The sequence below is a fragment of the Lepidochelys kempii genome, chromosome 2, assembly GCF_965140265.1.
Source record: "Lepidochelys kempii isolate rLepKem1 chromosome 2, rLepKem1.hap2, whole genome shotgun sequence".
In the NCBI taxonomy this organism is placed as follows: Eukaryota; Metazoa; Chordata; order Testudines; family Cheloniidae; genus Lepidochelys; species Lepidochelys kempii.
Window position 1 is genome coordinate 121,548,863 of NC_133257.1, and position 16,343 is coordinate 121,565,205.

A 16,343-nucleotide genomic window follows, 5' to 3' on the forward strand; every position below is an offset into this window, starting at 1 on the left:
TGCCTATACACAAATTCAAGAAGCCTGGGAAACAAGCAGGGAGAAATGGAAGTCCTGGCAAAGTCAAGGAATTATGATGTGATTGGAATAACAGAGACTTGGTGGGATAACTCACATGACTGGAGTACTGTTCAGGAAGGACAGGCAGGGCAGAAAAGGTGGGGGAGTTGCACGGAATGTAAGAGAGCAGTATCACTGCTCAGAGCTCAAGTATGAAACTGCAGAAAAACCTGAGAGTCTTGGATTAAGTTTAGAAGTGAGAGCAACACGGGTGATGTCATGGTGGGAGTCTGCTATAGACCACCGGACCAGGGGGATGAGGTGGATGAGGCTTTCTTCAGGCAACTAACAGAAGTTACTAGATCACAGGCCCTGGTTATCATAGGGGTTTCAATCACCCTGATATCTGCAGGGAGAGCAATACAGCAGTGCACAGACAATCCAGGAAGTTTTTAGAAAGTGTAGGGGACAATTTCCTGGTGCAAGTGCTGGAGGAACCAACTAGGGGCAGAGCTCTTAGAATCATAGAATCATAGAATATCAGGGTTGGAAGGGACCCCAGAAGGTCATCTAGTCCAACCCCCTGCTCAAAGCAGGACCAATTCCCAGTTAAATAATCCCAGCCAGGGCTTTGTCAAGCCTGACCTTAAAAACCTCTAAGGAAGGAGATTCTACCACCTCCCTAGGTAACGCATTCCAGTGTTTCACCACCCTCTTAGTGAAAAAGTTTTTCCTAATATCCAATCTAAACCTCCCCCACTGCAACTTGAATGCAGTGACTTCCTCTTGACCTGCTGCTCACAAACTGGGAAGAATTAGTAGGGGAAGCAAAACTGGATGGGAACCTGGGAGGCAGTGACCATGAGATGGTCGAGTTCAGGATCCTGACACAAGGAAGAAAGGAAAGCAGCACAATACAGACCCTGGACTTCAGAAAAGCAGACCTTGACTCCCTCAGGGAACTGATAGGCAAGATCCCCTGGGAGAATAACATGAGGGGGAAAGGAGTCCAGGAGAGCTGGCTGTATTTTAAAGAATCCTTATTGAGGTTACAGGGACAAACCATCCCGATGTGTAGAAAGAATAGTAAATATGGCAGGCGACCAGCTTGGCTTAACAGTGAAATCCTTGCTGATTTTAAATACAAAAAAGAAGCTTACAAGAAGTGGAAGCTTGGACAAATGACCAGGGAGGAGTATAAAAAATATTGCTCAGGCATGCAGGAGTGAAATCAGGAAGGCCAAATCACACTTGGAGTTGCAGCTAGCAAGGGGTGTTAAGAGTAAAAAGAAGGGTTTCTACAGGTATGTTAGCAACAAGAAGAAGGTCAGGGACAGTGTGGGCCCCTTACTGAATGGGGGGCGCAAACTAGTGACAGAGGATGTGGAAAAAGCTAATGTACTCAATGCTTTTTTTGCCTCTGTCTTCATGAACAAGGTCAGCTCCCAGACTACTGCACTGGGCAGCAGAGTATGGAGAGGAGGTGACCAGCCCTCTGTGGAGAAAAAAGTGGTTCGGGACTATTTAGAAAAGCTGGACGAGCACAAGTCCATGGGGCCGGATGCGCTGCATCCAAGGGTGCTAAAGGAGTTGGCAGATGTGATTGCAGAGCCATTGGTCATTATCTTTGAAAACTCATGGCAATCAGGGGAGGTCCCGGATAACTGGAAAAAGGCTAATGTAGTGCCTGTCTTTAAAAAAGGGGAGGAGGAGGATTCGGGGAACTACAGGCCAATCACTTTCACCTCAGTACCTGGAAAAATCATGGAGTAGGTCCTCAAGGAATCAATTTTGAAGCACTTAGAGGAAAGGAAAGTGATCAGGAACAGTCAGCATGGATTCACCAAGGGCAAGTCATGTCTGACTAACCTAATAGCCTTCTATGATGAGATAACTGGCTCTGTGGATGAGGGGAAAGCAGTGGACGTGTTGTTCCTTGACTTTACAAAGCTTTTGACACAGTCTCCTACAGTATTCTTGCCAGCAAGTTAAAGAAGTATGGGCTGGATGAATGGACTATAATGTGGACAGAAAGCTGGCTAGATCATCGGGTAGTGATCAATGGCTCCACGTCTAGTTGGCAGCCAGTATCCAGCAGAGTGCCCCAAGGGTCGGTCCTGGGGCAGGTTTTGTTCAGTATCTTCATTAATGATCTGGAGGATGGCATGGATTACACCCTCAGCAAGTTTGCAGATGACACTAAACTGGGAGGAGTGGTAGATACGCTGGAGGGTAGGGACACGATACAGAGGGACCTAGACTAATTGGGCCAAAAGAAATCTGATGAGGTTCAATAAGGACAAGTGCAGGGTCCTGCATTAAGGACGGAAGAATCCCATGCACTGCTACAGACTAGGGACCGAGTGGCTAGGCAGAAGTTCTGCAGAAGTGGACCTAGGGGTTACTGTGGACGAGAAGCTGGATATGAGTCAACAGTGTGCCCTTGTTGCCAAGAAGGCTAACGGCATTTGGGCTGTATAAGTAGGAGCATTGCCAGCAGATCCAGGGACGTGATCATTCCCCTCTATTCGGCATTGGTGAGGCCTCATCTGGAGTACTGTGTCCAGTTTTGGGCCCCACACTACAAGAAGGATGTGGAAAAATTGAGGAGTCAAGCGGAGGGCAACAAAAATGATTAGGGGGCTGGAGAACATGATTAATGAGGAAAGGCTGAGGGAACTGGGATTATTTAGTCTGCAGAAGAGAAGAATGAGGGGGGATTTGATAGCTGCTTTCAACTACATGAAAGGAGGTTCCAAAGAGTATGGATCTAAATTGTTCTAAAGTGGTAGCAGATGACAGAACAAGGAGTAATGGTCTCAAGTTACAGTGGGGAAGGTTTAGGTTGGATATTAGGAAAAACATTTTCACTAGGAGGGTGGTGAAGTGCTGGAATGGGTTACCTAGGGAGGTAGTGGAATCTCCTTCCTTAGAGGTTTTTTAAGGTCAGGCTTTACAAAGCCCTGGCTGGGATGATTTAGTTGGGGATTGGTCCTGCTTTGAGCAGGGGGTTGGACTAGATGACCTCCTGAGGTCCCTTCCAACCCTGATAGTCTATGATTAGCTACTTTAGCTGGTATATTCCAGGACTGAATCTAGCCCACAATATATTTTGAAGATTGCTTTAAGCAAGTGTGTGGAGGAAAATATTTAAAAGCTGTTAGACAAATGACAGGCTGTAATCCAGGTAAAAATAATCCCATGGCTCTCATTACTCATAGACTCTGAAATGCTTTTGGACTACACAGCTGCAAAGAGTGCTTCCTACTGTGAGAGAGAAGTACCCCAATGGCAACAGAAAGCCTAAGTCTCTCTGTAATCACTTAAAGACCACATCCTTTCCCAGCCCATGATCACCAAATGTAGCAATCTGTCTAATGACAGTGACATGTCCTAATGAAAAGGGCACATTTTTCCCTAGCTGACTGATGTTCAATCAGCTGGGGAAAATGTTAAAGGGGTGACAAGCCTAAAGATGTTGTGATCCTCATGGCTGTGTTTTAGAATCACAGGACAGGAAGAGACCTCAAGAGGTCCCCTAGTCCAGTTACCTGCACTCATGGCAGGACTAAGTATTATCTCTAGACCATTCCTGACAGGTATTTGTCTAACCTGCTCTTAAAAATTTACTGCTTCCCCCCATCCACAAGGGAGGACTGTTATTTATCACCTTCTAGATGTTTGCAAATTGATTGCTTAATTATTTGCTCCATTATCTTTCCGGTACAGAGAGGCAGGGAGCAAGGAAAGAAAAGAAGATGGGGGCCCATTGCCCACCTGTTAGGTCACTCCTCTCCATTATTATCTTCACACCATCCTAAAACAACATGGTAAACAAGGGAAGGCTTCCAGGGTTCAATTATGGAATTCAACAGCAGTGAGTGATCACCACTACAACACTGATAAGATAGACAGCAGAGCACCCCCACTACTCTTTGGTAATCTGATAAAGCAGAAACCTGTGAGACTGGGCCTAGAGCCATCTGTTACCACAGAAACAGGTTTAATCCGCCCTAAATCTACCTTGTAACTCTGTCCCAACAGTTAACATGTGCAATACAAAAATCCGTCTGTCCTACATAATTTTACTGTCAAATAATTCAGAAAATATACATGTTATTTAAATGGGAAAAAAAAAATCTCTGTGGGCTGGGCTGTTTTGGTGAGAACGGAGAAGATGGACCTAGAATTAAGTGTTGCTCCAACTCATTCCTGAGGGGCTTTTCCTTTCAGTCTTCCTCAATAGGCCAGCATTCCACTTTGGCCAGGATAGCTTACCTCAGAGCAGGCATTTGTTGTCTTCATGGGCATACAAAGGCCTAAAGGCCACAGCTATTTTCAACTGCACAGAGCCACAGAGGCTCGCATGATTATGTGGGAAAGAGGCATGTATAATGTTATCTCTACATTTGCATAATAGCAACATATCGATAACCCAGGTGAAATAAGGTAGAGAGTGTTTAGAGCTGGGCAGGAATATAATATAGGCATACAGGCACTGCTAAGAAAATGTATATCCTTTTTCTTTCTCAGTCTGTTTCTTTAGATTGTAAGCTCTTCAGCTAGGACTTGATTTACTCCATATTCTGTAACGTGCCTTGCAAACTTTTGGGTACTGTATTAATAATAATCTATAAACCTTCATCATGAGTTCAAACCAAAACTTCATCTGTTACCTTTTCTACATACTAGTATTTTGCCAGACACTTTCAAGATTTAAGTCAGAAGACAGGTACTATTACATAGTAGCCAGACTTGTTTACATTTCAGTACCCCAGCACAGTACATCTTTAACATTAGACTGACCTGGAAATTTACAAGATAGGAACAGTTATATAATAATGAATAATTAAAACTAAATGTATAATAGGAGGAAAAACCAATATAACCTGGAAAGATTTACCATTAGGTCAACTTTAGTTGATGAACTATGATGGTAACTGTACTAGTTATTATACTTTCCTATCTAGTAAAACCCATGCTATGTTTTTTACACTGTAGGACAATGGGAAGACTTTTTAAAAAAAACCTAACAACATTTCTGACTCTTCTCAAGAAAAAAAACAAACATCAAGGTATTTTGATAAATGGCCTGTGAATCTAACAAAGCAAACACACAGGGCCCAGTTCTGATTTCACTTACACCAGTGTGAAATCAGAGGAACTCTATGAAGTTACACTTCACGATTTGCCTGCAGGAGTCAGGATTTATTTTTAAAATGTCTGAAGTGTGCAGCGGAACTCAAGCTTTTGGTGAATTTCAATGGTGATATTACACATCTCAGGGATGTTTAATAAAGTTCATGATTTTTCACTGTTTGAAGCTGAGGTATGATAGTGAGTTTTATTGGTACAGGTATTAGTGGTAACAATAGTTATTGCTCAGAAGTGCATAGCATAATAAAAGAAAGGAAAGAGTGTAAATGAAAAGAAAAAAAGAAAAGTGAGACCACTTGCATGTGCAAAGTTGAGCATGTGCACTTGTGCAGATCAGGGCCTAAATCTGAGACAAATTACTACTAGAAATATTTAAATATGTGACAGTTTAAAAGACTGAGCTCTTTAAAAAAAACAAATAAAATTTGTTTTAAGGATTCTGCTTTCTAATTTTTCAAAATACTATTAAGTAGCATTAGGTACTGGCACCAGAAGTAACCCCAAACAAAATAATCTGGAATAAAAATATGTTTGAATACATTCAAATAAGATGGATTTTTGGGAGCAACCCAACAATTCTTAAGACCCAGCAAACCCCCGCCTTCTCATTATAAAACTCTGGGCCATATTCTCTTCGGGGAAGCTCTGTGTGTGGTACCAAGGACACCTCTGACCCAGCGCCCAGCCCTGAAGAAGACTAAGAGCTCTGTGCAGCTGGAAAGCCAGTCTCTTTCACCAGCAGATACCTGAAAGGACACACAGAGAACCACAGGTGCTACCACACCCCCCTCCGCCCGCCTTGCAGTGGTTTCCATCATATACTCAGTGGTTTGAGCATTGGCCTGCTGAACCCAGGGTTGTGAGTTCAATCTTTGAGGGGGCCATTTAGGGATCTGGGGCAAAAATTGCAGATTGGTCCTGCTTTGAGCAGAGGGGGTTGGACTAGATGACCTCCTGAGGTCCCTTCCAACCCTGATATTCTATGATTCTATGATATACAGGGTTTACAGTTTGGTCCAATGGCTCTCAGCACCCCCACTGCACAAATTGTTACAGCCCCCCTGCAGAGACAAACCCCCCCTCCAGTGCAGCAAGTTTGCTAGGGAGCAGGTCTAAATAAACCGGGGGGGAGAGGAGAAGGTGAGTTACAACTTTCTGTGTCTCTTTTCGAGCAGGAAAGAAGCGAAGCTAGCCCACAGCCGCAGGACTACAGCTCCCGAAGGTCTACACGCTGCGGCCGCCTACAAGAGGAGGAGGACACGGGCCGGTCACATTCGTTTCCCGCGCGCAGCGGCAGGAAGCAATCTGCCTGCCCGGGCCTGTAGCTTTGAGCAGGCGGGCGGGGGAGCATTTACCGGCTTCTGGCAAGGGAGGCCGCTTGTGGGTGGGGCCGGGGGAGGCGGCGGCGGCGGCGGCTCCGGCCCCGGCCCGCGCGGGGAGCCGCAGGGGCATGGAGGGGGCCGGGGCGCAGCAGGCCGGGCCGCTGGTGCGCTGCCCCGTGTGCCTGTGGGAGCTGCCCGCCGCGTACATCAACTCGCACCTGGACGGGTGCTTGCAGGACTCGGAGGCGGGGAGGGGCGGCGAGGCGGAGCGGAGCCCGCAGGCCCCCAGCAAGAAAATGCGCCTCTCCGGGCCCCCGGGGGAGAGCAGCGAGGAGGAGGAGCCGGAGGGCGGGAGCGGCCCCGCCGCCCCCGTGTTCCCCCTGTTCCACAAGGGCCGGGCGGCCGCAGCCCCCCCGGGAACTCCGGGCGCTGGGGCTCACAGGGGAGCTGCTGCTGCTGCAGCCCGAGGCCAGGAGCGAGGGGCAAGCCCGGCCCCCGCCTGCCCAGGGCCGGCTGCCAGCCCCGGGAGCCACGCGGCTGTCCTGAGCGGGGAGACCGTGGCCCAGAAGCTGGAGGGGAAGCCCCTGGCCGATAAGCTGCGGCCGGGCACCTTGGGGGACTACGTGGGGCAGGATCAGGTGCTGGGAGAACAGACCCTGCTGCGGTCTCTGCTGGAGGCCGACGAAATCCCCTCGCTCGTCCTCTGGGGGCCCCCTGGCTGCGGCAAGGTGAGTGGCGCCGGGGCCGCTTAAGCGGCCCAAGGGAGCCCCTGCCTGAATGTCACTAGGCAGCACAGCCTCCTCCACAAGGGTCAGCCCGGTTTCCACCCGGGGCACCAGCACCCTGACACGGGCCTCACAAATCCCGGCCAACATTGAAGGTTTTACCCAAACGCAGCTTCCTTCCCATTCTCTGTTCCTGCTCTGAATTTCTCTGCTCACCTGGTTAAATGAACAGTGCACTAGGGAGGTAAAGTGAGGGCGGTGATATGTTTTATTGGACCAACTTCTGTTGGTGAGAGAGACAAGCTTTTGAGCCACACACAGCTCTTCAGGTGTCTGTGGCTCCAAAACTTATCTCTGTCGCCAGCACAGAAGTTGGTCCAATACAAGATAGTCTCCCGCACCTAGTCTCTCTTCATACCCTGGGATGGACGGGGCAGTAACTGTGGGAGAAACAGTTCCTTGCAGGCCAGCTCCTCCAGGTATTCTAATTGTTCTGTGCATTTCCTTAGGGCTCAGTGCTGCTTTCAGTGCCATGGGGCAGTGCTTACCAGGGTAATTCCATGGCCTTCCCTGGAACAACTGGTGATGATAAGCGGAACACCTGACGGTGTCTCTGTATCCGTTCCTGGTAGGATATCTTATAGAAAATGGCTGTGTTCACCTTCTGTAAGGTGCTGAGCTGTATGCTGCCAGCGCTCAACCAATAATAACCAAAAATATGTTCCCTCACCTCAAAAAGTCTGCTATTTGATCAATTATTTGCTTCTAATTGATAGGTTCCAAGGCCAGAAGGGATCATTGTGATCATCTAATCTGAGCGCCTGTCTAACAGGCCATAAAACTTCCCCCAAAATAATTTGTAGAGCATATCGTTCAGAAAAAATCCAATCTTGATATTAAAAAGTGGCAGTTATGGAGAATCCCCCATGACCTTTGGTAAATTGTTCCTATGGTTAGTTGCTCCTGTGGATAAAAAATTATGCTGCATTAAAATTTACGTCTTATCAATGTACTTATTGTGTATAATAATTAAGTTTCTATTAGAGATAGGACCTGAAATTCACTGTATGAATCTTGAGGGGAGAGGGGTTTTTTTGGGAGGCGGGATTGTTTTCTTTTGATTTTGTTCAAGCCCTTCTGTTTGTAAATAAATTTGATGTATTTCTAAGTTAGTTAACTTTCAGCTTTCTCTGGTCTCACAGTCTCTCTCTCTTTCTTCCTGCTTCCATGCTTCTTCTATCCCTTTTATTCACTGACTGATTAATTTCAAAAAGCTACCTGAATTGTAAACTCTTTGGGACCGTGAATGTATGTCTGCAGTCCTGCAACATTTTTCTGTGCCCACACAAAGCCCCATTACCCTTAAGTTCTCCATTTTCCTTGTGTTCAGATCTGCCTAACTTTAATATTCCAGAATATTGGTAGAATTCAGCTTTATCTTGGTCCTTCTTCTACTAAAATCTTAAACTATACCTCAATCACTTCTCATATAAACTGCTGGAAATTTTTTTTTTTTTAATTAAATGTTCTTCCCTAAATTCCTGGTCTGTAAATTTCAGGTGGTCCACACTACTAAACCAAGATGACTCTAATGATGAGAAACAGGACTACATTGATGTCTGTCATCCTCCTTGGCTTTTTGTCTTTGATAGACCTAAGTATAGTCTAAGATCTTATTTGATAAATAATGGGGGATCTTACTGTGTGTGGATACAGTACTCTTAAGAAACTAGTCGGATGGGGAAAAAAATACCTCCTCAGAGAAGGGAAGGGAGAACCTCAATCAGTATTCAAAATCAAAAAGACCTTATGGAGAAAGATGTTTGCTCATACCACACAGTGACTGGTCAGAGGGTGAAAGCTTTCTGTTGTTCAAAGTCTTTATCCACCAATAAGCACCTCTTCAGGATTAAACGTTTCTTTTTCTAGCTTTTAAGAATCATTTAAATTAGTAAATAATTCAGTATCCGTTTACATGGACAATATAGCAGATAAAGGTAAAATAATTTGGCACATCATCAAAATCTTATCAAAGCTTAAAAGACCTCAAAACATCTTGAGAAAAAAGAAGACTGATTATCTTAAAATATTTATTTGTAACCTAAGCAATGTAAATCAAAAACTGTATTTTGCAGCAAAGAACCAGATAATATTGTATTTCCCATTTTTCAGAGGAACACTTGCTATTATTAATTTAAGTAAAACACAAAACAAAATTTTACCATTAACATATTCTTAACATATTTATTTCTGATTACTACCTAGCTTTCTTTTGGCTGGAAAAGATACAAAAGCAGAAAAGACTAAAGGAATAAGTTCATCCCAAAGCAATATAGCTTTTCATCTAGCTTGAGTATCCTTTGAAACTTCAGGAAAGATGTTAGCTTTTTCTGTTATTGAAGAAAATATACCCCATTCTTTTTCAAATTAACCTCATTATGGTTTCTCGGTCGTGTATGATTTTTTGCATCATCATATCTGAAAAACAATTAATTAAAAGACAAAAGTGTAGAACCTTTTATTAATAATCCTGAAAATCTTTATTATCCAGAGGGGAGTATCAAAATTGCCCAAGAAGCTCAACAAAGAGTGTAGAAATCACAAAGTTCCCCTTTTTAAATGTCAAATGAAAACATAACACATGAATATTGAAAACTTCAGTATAGCTTTGACATATTTCTGTCTTTTTGGGAGGTGAGGGGGAGAATTGCCCTTAATCAAAATTCTCCACTAAGCTTTTTTTTGTCCTTTGGTCTTGTCTCCAGTACAGACTTCCCTGTGTTTCCTTAAGACTTTGCTCCACCCTCTTAGCCGGGTTTTCCAGTGGAGAAATATTAACAGACACCATATGTAATTTAGCTTCAAGTGTATCGCATCTTGATTCTAAGCCGTAGATGCCAGAGAAATCATCTCAAGTGTTCGTGTGTTGAAATAGGAATAGCATCAGATACCTTAGGTTAAATTCAGAAGTGATACATAAGGTGGGGTAAGTTAGACTCCTAGACCTATTAACAACTTCTGCCCATGTCTACACTACAGCCAGGATCAACGCTCTGAGATCGATCCACTGGTGGTCAATTTAGCAGGTCTAGTAAAGACCCGACAAATCGACTGCAAATTACTCTCCAGTCGACCCCTGTACTCTACCCCCCGATGAGAAGAGTAAGGTAAATTGATGGGAGATTTTCTCCCGTTGACCCCTCTGTGGTGGAGATCCCGCGGTAACTCAACCTAAGGTACGTATTCACGTAGCTGGAGTTGCATTGCGTAGGTTGACTTACCGCGCTAGTGTAGACATAACAGGGAATGCAGTTGTTGCAGGATTCTGCAACATTTCTGTAGGCCTCTTAATTGTCATGAAAGTATCTGTTAAGAATTTTTCTGTAGAAGCCCCATCATTGTTTTTTCAGTCCTGTGAAATAGGTAGCAGTCTTACATTACCTCCTTAAAACCAAAACTAGCAATATCAAGAATGCTTAACAGAAATTGTAAACTTCAGAATGGGCTGTACCATCTCCTGTTCATAGAAAAGCCTCAATATCCTTCTTGCTAAGAAAAGTAAGTCTTTTCCAGCCTACCAAACCAACTAAATAGCAACAATATTAAAATCCACATGAACCCCAATCATGTCATTCAACTGAAGTTGAATAATATGAGCATACGTACAATTAAGGTATATGAAAAACACTCCATAAAGAGTCTTATCCCATTATTTTTCTTATCTTCAAAAACAAGAACAAGAAAAAGGGAGTACCCAGAGGCACAGTTAATATCCACCCATCTCAGGTCTCAAATTGGTTTTTATCCCATCTGCATTTGGTCCCAGTTCAGGGGGATCTGTTGCTGACAATGGTAGAGAGAGGTGTGTGTGTGAGACTTGACTAATTATGTTGAATTCAGCCTTGACTGAATTTATATGTTTGAGGGGGTGTGGTCAAAATTAATGGGACCAAATTAATGTACCTTTAGGATAAATTGTTTTTTAAGTTTCCCTGCTACTGGAAGGTTTGTCATGTTTTCCAAAAGGAGTACGGTCTTTAAAAGCCTGCTTTCTCAGTTGGGTTTGATAAGGTCATGGATGTGTTTGCAACTTTGTCCCTTTGCTCTATTTTTTTATAAACCAAAAAGATACTAACTATCTTGCTAACCCATCTTTTATTTTATTTTATTTTATTATGTATTATTTATATTTTACAAGTGTGCTTGTAACTTATGTTCTTTTATATATTTCAATAACCTTGCTCTTCAAAAAATGAGCAGACAGCATGTAAATAGCACATTTCAAAGAAATGCCAAGGTTATCTACCAATGGATCCTGACTGTTCAAATTAAAAAAAAAAAAAAAAAAAAAAAAACAGAAACTCTTATGAATGTCTATATTGGCCCAGCTGCTTAAATCCAAGTTTGCAATTTGAGTAAGCTGTGCTGTGATTTATGACACTTTAATGTGGGGATTTAGATTTTTGCTTGTCTGCCATGGGACACCCAATTTTAGTAAAGAGACAGCAGGGGGATGTCCATACCAGTAGCTCAAGCACAGAATAACTTTGCTGTTACAGATAAGTTTTGGGGCTGCAAAATCCTGAACAATTTTGTAGATCAATGTGATTTAAAAAATAAAAATAAAAAAAAAAGGAAGGAAGGTTAAGCATGCTGTTAACCTGTGGGGGGGAGGGGAGGGAAATGTAAATAACTGGGTATCTGGGACACTGTTGCTTAGAGAATTTTAGGGCAGAGAGCATTTAGCCACTGTTGCTTGGGTTTGTGTGTGCAATCCTATACTAGGTTAATGTAGGTAATGTTGACAGGAACGTGTAACATCAAAACATAGCAAGCTGTCCTTGCAATTTGTATTAAATTTCATTGGGTTTATTTTTATCTATTTTTAACCAGTCCCTTGTATTTGCTTTATTCAAAACTTCATCATGACAAGACACAAAATATTTGCAGATTGGGTTTCTGGTCTCTTGGTTGTAAAATGTCCTGTAAATGATTTCCTCTCTCCCCTTCTAATTAGCAACTGAGTTATCATCTGAACTATTTGAATATTTGGTTACATTTTATGTCCCCTCCTAATCCTTTGGGGCCTAAGCTAAAGCCCACTGAAGTCAATGAAAGTCTTTCAGTGAGCTTTAGTTCAGATCTTAACTAAGAATCAAGATGGCTTCTACAACAGCGCAGAGTTTAAAATTAAAAACAGATATGGAAAAATGATGATCTCTGCTGCCATTAAGAACCAGTCTCCAAACATAATGGGCTTGATTCTGATCTTGCACTGGTGTAAATCAGGAGTAGAGTTGTGTAAATATGGAATTTTTGAGTTTGCTGGTAATTCCAGGGGGAAAAAATCATTTAAGGTCAGACCAAAACCAAAAATTTTGGATAATTAAGAAGTTGGAAAATGTTGCATTTGGGGTTGAATTAAATGCTGTGGTCAATCCAAAATGAAATGTGTCATTTAGATTTTGAGCAATTTGTACATTTTTGAATTTTTAAAATAAAATTGAAGGAAATTTTGAAACAAAGTCATATGGAAACAAAAAATCAAAATGTTAAAGAAAGTGTTTCAACTTTTTCATAACTTTTTTTTTTGAGATGGGGGGCAAGACACAAACAATTTGGTGAAACCAACATAAATTCATAGAACGTTTTGGTATCACCAAATCTGATTTGTTGTTTTTTGTGTTTTTGTTTGCCAAAAAAAATTTTGGACAAAAAATCTTACCCAGCTCTTATTAGGAGCAACTTCATTGAGGTCAAAGGAATGATATCGGTGAAAGTGAGATCAGAATCGGCCCATTGTATCTGTAAAGCAGTTTGAATATAAAGGGACAAATTCAGACCTAGTGTAAGCAGGCACAGCTCTGTTTTCAGTAAGTATAATTCAGTGGCCTTGTGCCTGTTTACACCTGATCTGAATTGGGTTTTGTAGGTGCTATCAGCCAGATTCTGAAACTGTTGTTCACAGTGATCAGTACCTTATTCCTCAAGTAGTCCATAGTAGGCTATTTTTGGAGTCAGATACCATCCAAGGTGAGTAAGCATATTGGAATCTCCCCATAGCTAAGTGTTATCAATTTTTTAAATTTTTATTATTTACACAGCCATTGCCACAGTTGAGCCATGCTCATCTCCTATCCTGCCAGCTTCCTTTAGTCTGAAGCTGACTTGACCTTGTCTCCCAGACAGAATGGGGTGCTACAAGGTTAGTTCAGTAATATATCTGGTAACCCATAGTTCAGCTGGGGCAGATCACAGGTTTTGTAAACCCATCCCAGGGAACTGCTCTCCTTGCTGGTGTCCCGGGGTTGTTGGCCGGGTAGGTATCTGTCGCAAGGCTGTGAAATGAGCACATTTAGTTCCTTTTCATGCTGCTCCATCCCAGCTGGCTGTCTTGGTCTGTAATAACGTTTGCTCCCAGTCCTGCCCCTTGCTTCGTGTTTGTGCTAAAGCTGTAGACTTCAAACTATGGGACCAATCCTGTTCTCACTTAAGTAAATGCCATTGAATTAAATAGGTGTGGGAGCAATGCTCATATTGGCTATTAGCAAAGAATACTATCTAAACAAGAAGTACTTGTACATTGTGCCTGTATGAGGAAGCAGACTATTACCTTGCTTAAATGTCTCCTCCAATTTATTGTGTTGTGTTCTGATGGGAAATACTGTTAATTCATCTAAAAAACAAGCTTCAGTGTAACACTAAAAATATAGCCGGCTTATGTTGTAAAAATTTAGGAACTTAATTAAATTTCAGATGTCCATATAATATCTAGTGCTTTTTTCTCCTTATACTGTACTGGATTTTTAGTAATAGATTTCATCTCATCCCCAGAATACACTATAACTAAATTTGTTGGAAAACGCCATAGTAGTTTGGCACATTTCCTCGAGCTTGTCTGTGCAAGCAATGGCATTCTTGGGAGCAGTTGTACTTTGGGATCCTATTATGTTTCCACTACAGTATATATTTCCTGGCTTCATTGTAGCTTAATACACTACAAAAAATGTATAGTATGTTGTTAGCTCTGGCTACAGGCATTATATCAAAATGCATAAATGAAAAAGAAGTGAACTCGGGAAATAAGGAAACGTTCCACACCTATGTGATAGGCAGTTTAATTCTAAAGGACTGATGGCATGGAATAATAAGGAAGAGGCCAAGAATATGATGACTGCTTTCAGCATTAATTTTCAAATGCAGTTTACCCTATCCTAATGGCATGACCTCTGACCTTTGGGGGGGAAGGGAGTAGTATCCAGATTCATCAGTTTGAAAACTGTTATCAAGTTCTCAGTTGAAATCTGTGACTCTAATGTTATCCTCAGGTTTATTCCCCCCAAATGTTTTTCTTTATCTAAATAAATTTTCAGAATATCCAAAAATATTTATATATCTGGGGGAGAATGTTTTGTTTTGAAGGTGACATGTTCAAAGACCCTAGCTCAAATTTGCTTCACAGGAAAATACAGTAATTGCAAACTTTTTTTTATACCAGAAATGAATGGGGGTTTTTTTTTTTAAAGTTGTATTTATGTCCCTCCCTTGCAAACAAGTGGCAGATCTGACCTGCATTTATGAATCCTGCATACGTTGACTGACAATTGTAGAAGTCAGAAATGAAAACTAGCTTCCCCTGCATTCTTCTGCCAGGCTTTGATTTAGCACGTTATTTAAGTGTATGTCAATCTTAAGTGTGTGAGTGGTCCCATTAACATGTGGAATCACTGCCTAAATTCACAGTGGGGGATACCTCGCTGAGTAGAGCTAAAGGACAAATTCAGGAAAGTGAACAGCCAGCTGGTCAAATCATCCATTTCTTCTGCTGCTTTCAAAGAAAATGGAAGATCAGTTTTTGTTTTCAGCCTTTAGACTGGATGAACCAATGAGTTAGTGCACCCAGTATTTTAAAGTGTGGGCATACTCTCCTTCAACGCTTTCTGAATCTATCATCCCACTTGTAGGGACACACCAACTTTGGGTTTACTTTGGCAACTTAATTTCTAAGGCGATAATGTGTGTGTGTCTCGATTGTATGTATGTATGTTTGGATGTTTTTGCTTCCTGACTGAAGGCAGGTCTGAGGGGCAGCTTTGGTGGTGATCTCCTGAGCAGAGCAGGACAGGCAGTTTACAGTGTTCTAGCATAGTCTTCTAGAGCACTCGAACAGGGAAATTAATACTTTAGTGAACCAGCTCAATGGGGATGGGCAGAGGTGTGGACTCAGTATGTGAGATGACGCTGTGTTGGTTTCAGAACATCAGGCACACTGAAACCAAACCTCATCTAAAGAAAATGGGGAAGGCATCTTCCATCAGCACACAATGACTACAGCAAGCGAGAGATACCTTATTGCTCCATTAAGGGTGTATTATCCCCTTTAGTCACTCTTCTCCTACTTGAGGACAGTTGGATTTAGACCCACCTTGGGGGCAAGGAGAGGAGCCATTTAAAGGAAGAGAGCGCTGTTACTGAAGGAACCCCAAACAGGTTTCTGCTGGCACTATGGGTCACTCTTAGACTGGTAGATGACTCTGTTTCCACATCTTTCCCTGCAAGAGGATCAGGTTCAGTGCACCTGCTACACTAATTTTGATCCTTGGAATATATTTTCAAGACAATCTTTGGCTTGCTGGTACTTGTCCCCTGCATCATTAGTGAAGGAGGAGGCAGCTCAGGGAAAAAACTCTCAGCTTTTTGTTGCAGTGTTCCAGAACACAGAGCTGCGTGCTCTACTCTCAGGAAGCAAAGGTGGTACTGGGGAAAAAAAAAAAATCTGAAATGTGCACATTCAGTTTAGTGTGTCTGCCTATAAAGTGGAATTAAGACAAGGTGGGTGAGGTAATACCTTTTATTGGAACAACTTCTGCTGGTGAAAGAGACAAGCTTTTGAGCTACACAGAGCTTTTCTTCAGGTCCTGAAGCTGGTCTAATAAAAGATATTATGGCACCCACCTTGTCTATCTAGTGTCCTGGGACCAACACAGCTGCAACAACACCGCAGACTATAAAGTAGCATTGCAGGCTGCTCCCATGCTAAAATGAATGCAATTTAAATCCCTATAAATAAAAACTGCTATGAAGGAGTGGCTGGTACAGAGAGGGTCATGGAGAGGAAAACAAGAAAACCATCCTTTAA

General features: G+C 42.5%; 1 protein-coding gene across 3 annotated transcripts in view; it reads left to right on the forward strand.

Annotated features, from left to right (window-relative positions):
- The window catches only part of WRNIP1 (WRN helicase interacting protein 1), a 35,456-nt gene that overhangs the window by 1,540 nt on the left and 17,573 nt on the right, over window positions 1-16,343 (forward strand). For all 3 annotated transcript variants that reach the window (XR_012157350.1, XM_073332195.1, XM_073332196.1), the window contains exon 3: window positions 6,333-7,207. Coding sequence is in view for 2 of the 3 variants with exons in the window: in XM_073332195.1 (XP_073188296.1) it covers window positions 6,608-7,207 (600 nt within the window). In the remaining variant the exon portion in view is untranslated. The remainder of the gene's footprint in view (window positions 1-6,332; window positions 7,208-16,343) is intronic.